Raw genomic sequence first — 11,731 nt, 5'->3', positions numbered from 1 at the left:
GCAGGCCGCCACCCGGCCCCGGTCCTGGGTGCTGGGCTCTGGGATGTCCCAGGGCCGGTTCGTCCACCACCTGACATCCCATTGCCCCAAGGCCCTGAGTCAGCCAGGGAAGAGGGCCAACGTGAGTGTCCCCCACCCCCCTGTCAGCCTTCAGCCCTGTGGTCTGAGGCCAAAGCTCCCTGACTGTCCCAGCTATTCCAGTTACCAATGGGGCCAGCTGCTGGAGGAGAGACACTGGCTCAGTCCCTGGGTCCCCAAGCTCTCCCATACCAGGAGGCGGGCTGGAGGCAGAGCCAGAGCCCTGCCTGAAGGGCCAGACCACCTGCTGGGTGGAAAGGCAGGCAAAAGGCAAGATGGGGTTGGGGGCAGGGGGCAGGGGGAGTTGGCTGGGTGGCAAGCCGACAGGTCACCATGAGAGCCTCATAGACACCCCCAGATCACAGGAGCTGAGCAGCTGCCTTCCCTGCCCCACCCAGGGCTGGGGGCGGGGCGGGGCGGGGTGGGGGGAGCAGGCCCACGTGAGCCCAGCTGATGGCAGGAGCCCTCTGACCACCATCCCTGTCAGTTGCCGCAGAGACTGAGCCAGGCTGTAGGTGCTGTCGACGAATTCAGTGGAAAGCCACTTTCCAGGAGAACTTGGATCCAAAGAGACCATGGCCTTGTGCCCTGGTTCTCTCCCAGACTGCAAATTAGAAATCATTTGGGAGCTTTAAAAAATATCAATGCCTCGGCCTTACTCCAGAGTGGTCAGGCTGCCTGGGAGGGAGGCATGGATTTGTTAAATATCCCTAGGCCATTGTCAAAGGTACCCAGGTTGAAAACTATGGGGCTACGGGAAGAATCTGTTCTCAGGAGAAGGTCCTAGACTGGAATCTTAGCTCTTCAATTCATCAGCTGTGACCTTGAGCCCGTTGCCCTCTCAGCGCCTCTTTCATCCTCTGTGAGATGGGATAATGACGTCCTTCTTTGTAAAGTGCCAGGCACACGGGGCTGTTCGATAAATCGGAGCTTCTCATAGTCGTGTTCCACCGTGAGCCCATTTTCTGAGACGAGAGTTTGTTGGAGCTGGCAGGCAGAGGAGCCTGGGGACAGCAGCACCTCGTTCCAGGAGCCACAGAACGGGGGCCCGCCGAGCTGGCCGTCCCCGGCCTCCCCTCTGGGCGCAGAGCCTGAGAGCCAGCACTTCAGCCGCCCAGCAGGTGCCACCTGCCAGGTGAGGACTCTCTCCACAGACACAGTGTCAGTCAGAGCACATTTCCCCGGAATTTTAAAAGATCTAATGCATTTAAAATATCTCCTCTAGGAAGGCAATTCATTTTCCATCCCCTGTTTATCTGGAAATGGTCTGTTATCAGATCCAGCAGAGCCCGGAGCCAGATGTGAGGGTCTGAGAATTTGCTCTGCCGGTACCACCTGGGGCCGGGAAGGGGTGGGGGCGGGGCAGGGAGAAGGCCTGGAGGTGCACAATGCCCAGGCCAGGGAGCAGGTATTTCTGGACAGACATGCCCGAGAAGGCCCCAGTGAGTCTGCAGAACACTCGGAGAGGACCCAGAAATTCTGGGTGCATCACTCATCCCTACAGTCAATATTACTTATTTCATATTATGTGCATCTTACAGGGACATCTGCTGATGTCAGACCACCTTGCGCGGGTCAGCTGGGGCCGCACACCTCATGCGTCATTTTCAAACTCCACAACAGCTGTGAAGGTGAGCTCTACGAGGCCGAGTGACAGCTGATGGGAGTCGAGAGTCTCCTATGCCACTGACTGCCACAAGCCCACTCTCCAGCCATGAAAAGATGTCCCAGAGTGTGGGCAATGGAAGACAATGATTTTAATTAAACCTGTGTCACCCAGCAGACCCACAGTCATAGGTTCCCAGGGGACAAAGTGGAACAACAGAGGGGGTGCCCTGAGGAAAATCCAGTATTTGTGGTTTGGATAAGTTGATGGACGATGGTCTGTATCACAAAGGAAGCTTGAATCTGGTGAAGCCAGTGATTGTTGGTGGATGAGCACACTGAATAACTTAAGGTTCATTGTTAAGGAGTATTCATGAGCAAGATAATAAAAGCTACTCTTGCCCTGGCGGCTGTAGCTCAGCGCATTGAGCATGGACTGTGAACCTAAGGGTCGCCAGTTTGATTCCCAGTCAGGGCACATGCCTTGGCCACAGGCTAGGTCCCCAGTGGGGGCGTGTGAGAGGCACCCACACATTGATGTTTCTCTCCCGAGGTTCGCCCTATTCCACAACCCCCCTTGGCAAGTGATTTCCCTTCTCGGTGCCTTCATACCTCCTTGGTCAAATGAGACCAAGTGTTTGAGGGGAGATCAAATGGGTGATCAATATAATGGAACCCGGTATTTATGAAGTGCTGAGTAACCACTGTGTCCATGCCTTACCCTGGCCCCAGTGAGTCCCCACTATACCAGGGCCCAGAGTACCAGGGTCCAGAGAGGGGCAGCCACTAGTCCAAGGTCACACAGCTGCAAATGGCAAAGCAGGACTGGAAACCTGGGTCCACCTGAAGCCAATGACCTTCGCTTTCCTGTTCGGAAGAAAAGGGGTTGGAGAGAAAAGTAGCAAAGACCCAGCAGCTCCTCAGTTACAAAGTGAGCAAGCTAACAGAGGAGGCAAATGCAAATATTCGATTAATATCCATGGTTCAAAAAGACGTCTGCAGTACAAAGCCAGCCCTCCCACCCAGCGGCAAGCACAGCTCCGAGAAGGCCAAGAGTAGCCTCGGCCTCAGTCCCCCAGCGGGCAGCAGCAGACCACGGGGGGCAGATGAATAGGAAAGTGTACTTTAGAAGCGGGAAGTAGCCAGACCTACCCTGAACCGAACCTTTCATTCAGCAGCCAGGCACTTTGCAGCAAACACTTTGCATGAAACACGGCCTTTTCTTCCAGCTCTGCACAAGGCTGTTATATTTTAGGAATTAAAGGCTTTGGTAAAAAGCACCAATGGTACAGTTGCTCGCAGAATGCCCCGTCACTGACCACCTTCCCCACCCCCATTTCCCGATGTCCCTGCCGATTTCTTTCTTGGTTTTTCTCAACTCTCTGAGAGTCGGCTCAGTTTTTAGAGGCTGGCTGTGGACAAAGGAACTCTGGGCCTATTTGTCCTGTTGAGTGTTTTGAAAAGATGTTCTCAGAATAAACCGGCTAACTATCCAGCGTGCTGGGCCGGAAGCGTTGGCCCAGCCAGGCCCTTATTAGCAATATGCTCATCATCCAGCCTGGTTCCAGAGAAAATTCTAGTGGGGAGACGGCCCAGCACAGCACTGAGCGCGACCCCGAATGGGATCAATCTGGGAAACACAGGCATCTCGAATACGCCCCCATGGACTCCACTCACAGGGCGACGTTTGAGTCACTGCTGAGGGGGCCTCATCCTCTGACCTCAGTGCAATGAAAAGTACCCAGGAGAGGGTGGCAGCGGGAAGCCAGAGTTGTCTCAAAGAAGCCACTGGCCTGGGGTCAGGCTCTGGCCCTCTCCACCACTCCAGGCAGCACCAGGACAGGCGCTGGGGTAGGGGCCAAGAGGGAGACGGGGGTGGGCTCCTAAGGCTGATGGCTTCCAGCACCTGCCATCAGCCTGGCTCACCCTATTGTCCCAGGAAATGAGAGCCTGTGCCACCCCACCTGGGAGGCAGGTGCAGCCTTTCCCTAACCTCTCCACCCCCCGTGTGACTTCGATAGTTATTTGATAGTCCCTGATTTCATCTGGATAAGTACATGAAGGCGGGGCAGGGGGGGAAGACCCAGACACGGGCAAAGACTTGGAAGACCTTGAGCTTCTGCACCCTCCAGGGAGTGAGGTGCCGAGAGTCGCCAACAGAGCCTGGCTGTGCTCCAGGCAGAGCTGGGTTCAAATCCCAACTCCATCACTTAATCTGTTTAACTACGGGTTTATCTTCTACATAATGGGAGCAAAGGCATCCACCTTGTATAGTCACTGGCATGGTTAAGTGACCTGCACACAGAGTGACTAGCACTCCGAAGGCACCTGTGAAATGCTGCTTCATTTCCCTCTGCACTTCTAGGGGCTGGCCCGGTGTGGGGGCTGTGAGCACGCCACCACTTTTTTTCTGGCAGAGCTCAGAAAAACCCTGCGTGTCCAACTCCCATCACCTGGAATAGCATAGAAGTGATAAGCAAATGAAATGGAATAAACTTGAACACAAAAAGCCAGGTAGCATTTTCTGAGCTGCACGCTCCCTACTGAAACACCGAGGAGAGAACAAAGTCATTTCGGCAAAGTGCATAATCCGACGGAGGGAGGCCGTCAGCACCCGGCCCAGAGGTATTCTTCTTGGATTCCAAGCAGCTTGGATGGGTTGCAGATAAGACTCCACACTGCGCCAGGCCCTGGGACCTTCTAAGACTCGTCCCCCAACCCTTAGCTATCAAAATTCACAATCACTCTCTGTGTCTATTCGCGTTCATTCTCTCCCAAGCTCCCAAAAATCCCCCCACTAAGCCTTCTAAGAAATCAGCAGAACCATCTGCTTGGGCATGAAAATGAGACATCACAAGAAGTTGCCACACAGAGGTCGTTATTTCTGGAGGACAAAGGAGGGAAACAAAGATGGTAATAAATGCTTTTGGAGCCGCAGCAGAGAGGGACTGCGTTCCCTAGCTGGCGGAGGGTCCCTCCCTCCCTTCCTTCTCCCTGTGACTGCACATGCAGCCTCCTCGCCGCTCTGTCATGCTCCTTACACAGCACAAGTGGCCTGACACTGTATTCCTCTCCCACTGAGACCGCCTGGCCGCTTCGCCCTGGAGTTGAGATGGTCGGAGGGTTCTGAGTTCATTAAAGCTCTGTCTTCACGGCCAAAGTAAAGTGGAGAATCGTGGTAATTACCCCCAAAGATTCCATGATGGCGAAAGAAGCCACTTTGTGTTGAAAAAGACAGCTTTGGAGGGCAGGTCCCAACATCGCCACCTTCTCAGCCGTCCAGAGAGGTAATATTACCAGGGATGCCGTCTCCTCCCCTGGCAGTAAAACATACACTGAGTGGCTCCCTGGGGGACGATGCCCAGTGTCCAGCCTCTCTGAAACTAGGCCAATTTAGAGCCTGCTCCCGAGCAAGCACAGGATACATCCCTTGCTCACATCTGGAAATGCCACGGGGGAGAAACTCCAGGGGCCCCGGGCAGCGGTTACCTACTGCCATTGAGAGTCCTCTGATCCGGCTGAGCAGAATCTCCAGATTTAAGTTGCGCTCATCCGGGCGTGACGAATGGTCTCAGACAGTCTTGAGTTCGCTCCAGCTCCCCGCGAAGGCAGTCAGGCCCTTATTGGACCCCACAGTCTCCGGACTGAGCATGGTTGCCGGTTGGGTGTCCACAGACAGAAGGGCAAACTGCCCAGCCCCCACTGGAGTTCCCAGTCCCCAAATTCAGGGGTAATAACAATGCAGTCAGGGGGTCTTGGACAAGGACCAAGAGGCTGTTTAGTGTCCTTGAAAAACTCTGGCCTTGAAGGCATCGGGACCTGAGCTGGGATCCTGCAGATGGGAGGCCCTGCGCGAGTCACACAGTTTCCCCCTGCCTTGGACTGTCTGGCTGCGGTAAGGGGGGGCTGAGAGTGAGAATTAACAGAAAACGTGAGATCCATCCGCGGGATGGTGTCCGGCTCGCTGTCTCCAAGAGAAGGTAGAAAAAGGAGTATTTATGACAGATTCTGCAATGGTTGCTAAGCGTATGCAATGTGCAAGGCTACTTTATTTGACCCCCAGAACAACTCTGACGTGCGGCGCAGAGGAGTCTTTCTCCCAGGTGGTTTTGGAGCCCTGAGGTCACCCTATTTGTTGTGGAGACAGCATGACATGGTGACCATCTTGGCTCCTAGTCCAGAGCTCTCACACGTCTCCCACAGGCTCCTGAGAGTGGAGGGGCGGGGACTGGTCCAACAGGACTGAGATGAATGAAGACCTCCATTCTGCCTCGGTGGGGTCAGCACGAGGATCTGTTGCTTGGAGGAGGACCCCACCACCCAGGTGTCATCTCCAAGTGATCCTGGAGCTGTCTCAAGATGACAGGGTTTTCACACCATGTTTCATGAAACTCTAGATCCACAGGAGTGCCCTGGGGGCTGCAACTGGTCTTAGGTGTGGGTGGGAACAGGTCCCCGATCCACCCAGAGCAATGCTCGCTCTTACCTACAAGGCTAACTGGTGGGAGACCTAGTTTGTTTGTGTTGAGTTTCTGTTTAAGATTTAATATGACAAAAAGATTTGTTCCTTGAAGGAGGAGGAGGAGGAAGGAGAGGAGGTGAAAGGAAAAGAAAGAAAATAGAAAAAGAAAGCAAAGCTTGAGACCCACCATTCTGGGAGCTTCTGAGAACGGAACCCAGAATGTATCCTTGTGGATATTAGGGACAGAGGTGCAACCCCGTTCTGAGCCACAGTGAGCCCTCTTGCACCTGCTTCCGGTCTTCAGGCACATGCGGGGCACCTGCTGTGTGCAGAAGCCCCCGGGCCAGGTTCCTGGTGGGTGGAAGTAACACAGAGGTGATGACTCTTGTCCTCTGAGACTTCGAGGAAGCAGAACAGACACCCAGAACACAGAAGAAGGGGGCCAGGCCAACAAGTGCTAATTGGTGCTGCCAGTCTGGTCCTTGCGCTATATTCTCTTGGAATTTCCCCCCTTTTATTATATGCTCTATTTCCCCAAACCAGACTATAATTTTCCAGGGGGTGAGAAACACATCTCACTCAGCAATATTCCCTTCTTATATTTGTCAGATGTGAGAAAGGCTCACAATCTTGCGGGTGACAGACCAGCCGTTCCAGCGTGGAGTCACTGACTTTCTCACAGTAATGTGGCCCCAGGAAGGTTCCACAAAGAAGGTGAAACTTAAGCTGCATCTTGCAAGAAGAACATCAGCTCCTCAAATCCTTCTTTCACTTGTGGGGGGCGGGGGGCGGGGGGGGGGGCAGTGTTCCAGGGCCACAACCCACGGGAAGCCCATCAGGGATGCGAACATGACCTCTGGGAAGGTAGGGAGTAAAGGCACGTTGGACATCAGATGCTGGTCTGAGAGGCTCCTGGAAGGAAAAGTTTGGAGCTGGCTTTTGAAGGAGGAGGAGGCTGAACTGGCTCTGAGGAGAAGGGAATGTGTCCAGGTTAAGACCACGCCAGCAGCGAAGGCAATTACGGGAAGCCAGCTGGGCTTGAGGCAAAGGCTGGCAACACAGGGAAAGCTCAAGTAGAGCGAAAGGCAAAAAGAAAGGTACTGGAGAGCGAGCTGGGACTAGAGGGGAACAGCTCAGAGCTGGGAGGTTTCAACCTAGCACAATCGGGGTGTCCCTGGTTTCGCAGCAGTGTACTGTGAGGAAGGTAGTGATGGGGGAGCGCCCCCACTTCAGTCACAGCCTCACCACCTCCCTAGAAAACAGGGATCCCGTATTCTTCCCACAGGACCTCTGGCTGACACCTCCCTTCCGCTCAACCCACCGGCCCTACAAGCGGGTCCGGATCCGGGACAGCCAATCCCGGACAGCCGCGGGAGGCAAGAGCCGCCCGAGTGCGGGAGGAGAGTGGCAGGGGCCTGGCTTGGCCTGCAAAGTCTCCCAGCTGTGACTCCCATCTGGGGTTTCTAGAAATCTGACCGGAACATTCCCACACTCGCTCTTACACATTAATCGCCAGGCAAAGGCATGGATTCATACATGGGGAAAGAAGAGACACCACACGTACACACCACAAATCAAAGGGTCCTCGGGGCCGTCCAAGGGGAGGCTAGGCGTCCTGAGTTGGGTAAGCGAAGTAGCTGGCAGCAGTTTCCCTTCCGCGCTCCTAGGGAACCGGTGCCGCGGCTTCCTTCGCTCTAATAATGTGAATGAACCATGGGAGACAGAGGGAGCGCGCGAGAGCCGGGAGGGGAGACGTGGGGAGGGAGAGAAAATCCGGGCCGGGGTTGGGGGAAGACAGGGGAGCGCACTCCCGGGTGGGGGCCGAGGCGCGAGGGGCGGTGCCGAAAGGCGCGGGGCGCGGGCCCGGAGCGCGGCGGCGACAGCGGGCGACGGGCGGAGGCACGGAGGGCGCGGGGCGGAGGCGCGGGCCGAGCGGGGAGGGCGGGCCCAGAGGGAGGAGCCCCCGGCCACCGCCGCCAGTGGGTCCGGCGGCCCGCGCAGCTCTCACTCGCCGCGGCGCCTCGGAGTTTAAGCCCCGGCGCCGCCGGAGCGCAGGCACGCCCGGGGCGCCGGGTCGGAGCGCGCAGCGCAGCGCCGCCCCCCGGCCCTCGGCCCCCCAGCCCGGGCGCCCCGGAGCGGCGCGCAGAGGAAGGAGGGCGGGCGGGCGCGGCGGGCCGGGCCGGCGGGCGGCGGACTATGAGGCGCCCACCATGGTGCGATGCGACCGCGGGCTGCAGTTGCTGCTGACCACGGCCGGAGCCTTCGCCGCCTTCTCGCTCATGGCCATCGCCATCGGCACCGACTACTGGCTCTACTCCAGCGCGCACATCTGCAACAGCAGCAACCTGACTATGGACGACGGGCCCCCGCCCCGCCGCGCCCGCGGCGACCTCACCCACTCGGGGCTGTGGCGGGTGTGCTGCATCGAAGGTACGGCGGACCCCGGCACCCCCGTCCCCAACACACACACACAGACACCCCACACCACACCACCCCTTGTCCGGGCCGCCGGCAAGGAAGAGGGTGGGCGCGGCACTGGGCGCGAGACACAAAGGAGCCGGAGCGAACGGGCGGGTCCCCCACTCGGCCATCCGTGTACCAGGTCGGGGTCGCTCCCGGCTGCGGCCCCCACAGCAGACCTACCCCACAAACTCTCCACTAGCACACGCACACCCCCTTCCACAGACACAATGAAACACACTAAACTCGCGCGCGCGCGCAGCCGGACACCAGAGCGATCCCGAGGGACCGCGCCGGTGCCCCCGGGGGAGGTGGAGGCTAGCGAGGGGGCGGGAGGAGGCTGGGGTTGGGGGGAGGGGATCGGAGAGGAGGGGAGGGAGGAGGGGGAGGGGTTGCTTGGCAACCGGTGTCTCTGCGATTGCTATGGGAACTGGCCATCCTGGGGCGGGGCCGGCCGGGGGCGGGGAACGTGGGGACCGCTCCGCTGTGGCACCAGGCCTGGGCCGAGGGGTGCGGGTGGGGGCCGGACTCCCAGCGGGCCTGGGGGAGCCGGGTCGCCCAAACGTGATGCCGCCGAGACCCTTCTGCACCCCCTTCTGTTCGCCGGGGTTACTCGTCCGCTCCTATGTGCTCGGAAGGGGAGCGACACCCAGTGTCCCCTGACTGGGGCAGGGAGCTCTCCGTGGTGGTCCCCGGGCAAGGAGGCCGTGGGAGAGCTCGGTTGAGAACTGGGGTGCGCAGGGGCGACCCACGGACCAGGAAAGGCCTGGGAGGGGCGTGGCCACCCGTCGGGGCAGGAGAGGCGGGGCGCCTGGACCCCGGTTGCGCTAAGAGGCCGAGTAGTAGGTGTTGTGAGGTCGGGATGCCTCTAGGGGCCGGAATTGGGTGCCCGGGGACTGGCGACCGCTTCCTCCGCGGGAGGGGCCCGGACGACTCCAGTGGCGAAGTGCACCCGACTCCGGGTGCACTGCCTGCCCAGCTGCGGAACTTGTAGTAACAGGTGGCTGTGGCGGGGCCATCTGGTTCCAGTCAGGTTGTGGACAGACTGCCGCTTGGTCTTGGCTGTAAAATGGAGATGGGGGAAGTCGGCAGAGCGTTCCTTTCAAAAAAATCCTTGGACAGAGTTTCGTCTCTGTTTTTCTGTAACCTTTTCCCGTGAGTTGGCTCCACCCCTCAGTTTTTCGGGAGGTTCTCCCACACAGCTAGCCTCCCTTACCTCAGTTACAGCCCCTGCAAATAGTTCAGCGTGGTTGGATCTTGGTGGAGGTTAGCAGGGAGCTCTCAAAACCATGGCCCTTTTCTGGCCGCCTTTGGAGTCACTATAAAGGGGCTTTGTAAAGCTGGGGAGGCTTGGTTCGGTCCAACTTGGCCCCTCTCTGTCCTCGGAGACCATGCCTCGTCTCATCTGGAACCCTGCCCACCTCTGCCCCCCACATGCTCTCCCCTAACTAGGTTGCTTTACCCTTTGCAATTTGGAGTTCAATGCCAGGGGTGAGTGTGGAGCCTTCACCCAGGTGTGGGAAGATTTGGGCGCAGCAATGTGCAGTCCATGGTTTGGGAAACACAGCCGCACAAAAAATCAGTGGGCCGACGATCACACCCTCCTCTTTTCTTTTGACAAACATCATTTTTGGTGAGCAGTCGCTCAGATGGCGAACACCCACTCCTCTCGTGTGGAGAATGTGCCCACGTCACTGCCTGCCATGGCACCTGAGTTGGGCACAGAGCAGGGGCTGCAGTGCTGGCCTCACAGGCCCCACTGGCCGCTGTCCATGTGGCACAGTCAGTCATGCCACTGTCACCACCCAAACGCGCATGTGGACCCCAGGCCTTCCAGTTTCCCAGTGGGAGTTGGGACACCTCCACGCCGGCAAGCCCGGCCTCTGCAGAGTGGCTGAAATGCCTCCTTTATTAATTCCTCATCCTAATTAGGATTGATGTGTTCTTCAAGAAAGCCCCAGGCTCTGGGCAGCTGGCTTCCCTGACAGAGGGAGGGTGGGAAGTTGCCATCTAGGGCAACTTCAGCCATGCCTCTGCCGTCCCCCAGACGTCAGGAGTTGGAGGGCCACCTCCCAGGGATAGAACACCAGAATCATCATGACGGTCCTTCAGCCTGTGTGGAAACTGCCAGCCCGTCTCGCAAAAGCACATCGTGGAGTCTGACAGCCACCTGACATCTATGATGCCACCAGCTGCCAGCGAGTGTCTGGGCTGAGACGCAGACAACACATCAACCCCAGGCCACTCCCTGGGAGCATGGAGAGGCCCAGTCACCTCAATATTGGCTCTGTGTGTAAAATGCATTATTTCTGCCTGTTCTCTAACAAAGCGCCCCAAAGCATTACATGGGAAAAGAGAGGAGATCAACCCTCAGGGCAGGAACTGAAGAAATACTGCAGCCGGCAGCTAACAAAGCGCCGGCTGTGATGGCAAGGGCTCTGATGGGTTCGCCGGCCACTCACACACCGGAGATTCCGTTTCCTGGCTGTTTCCTCTAGATGCTGTTGCCTGGCCAGGAGAGCCCAGCAACCCATGTACCCAGAGGGGCCACACATTTTGCTAGGGCCGCATGCAAAAGGGCAGCTGGGTGCTGCCCCGAACCCCACCAGGTCTGACATCCCCCCAGCCTCCTTTCTGCCACCTCCCCTCATCCAAAGCCCAGTCTTCCCTTCTGCCCTTCCGTTGGACAAGTGCCCAGACACAGCCTTGTGCATGTCGCCATGTGGCATGACGGCAATGGCCCTGAGAGGGCGCTGTCTTCACCCATCCGCACACAGGAGACAGGCTCCAACAGGGTAAAGCGCTTGCCCAGAGGTCCCCACGTAGGAAGCTGTAGTGCCAGATCTGAGCCTTCCTCTCACTAGAGAGCTCTTTCCATCGCATCGTCCTGCCCTTTCCCAAACAGCTTCTGGGTTGCCATTAAAAACAGAACCAAGTCCTTGACTACCCAGGCATGAAGGCATTCAGGAGTGAGGAGATACGAGTGATACGCAAATAATTGCACAGTGCATACGCTCTCTCTTCTCTTGTCTCCTCTTTCCTTTTCTCTCCTCTCCTCTTTCTGTCCCCTTCTGTCTTTGTCTCTGTTTATGTTTCTCCTTCTCTCTCTTTCCATCTCTCTCTTCT

General features: G+C 57.6%; 1 protein-coding gene across 1 annotated transcript in view; it reads left to right on the top strand.

Annotated features, from left to right (window-relative positions):
- Positions 1-8,283: 8,283 nt before the first annotated feature.
- CACNG4 (calcium voltage-gated channel auxiliary subunit gamma 4) overlaps positions 8,284-11,731 on the top strand; it is a 51,485-nt gene continuing 48,037 nt past the window's right edge. The window contains exon 1 of the mRNA XM_037070159.1: positions 8,284-8,575. Within this exon, the coding sequence (XP_036926054.1) occupies positions 8,356-8,575 (220 nt within the window). The 5' untranslated portion in view covers positions 8,284-8,355. The remainder of the gene's footprint in view (positions 8,576-11,731) is intronic.

The sequence above is a fragment of the Sturnira hondurensis genome, unplaced genomic scaffold, assembly GCF_014824575.4.
Source record: "Sturnira hondurensis isolate 20B ecotype Veracruz unplaced genomic scaffold, ASM1482457v3 Scaffold0018728, whole genome shotgun sequence".
Classification (NCBI taxonomy): Eukaryota; Metazoa; Chordata; class Mammalia; order Chiroptera; family Phyllostomidae; genus Sturnira; species Sturnira hondurensis.
Note: the sequence above shows the minus strand (reverse complement) of the source record. Positions and strands in the feature narration are given on the sequence as shown.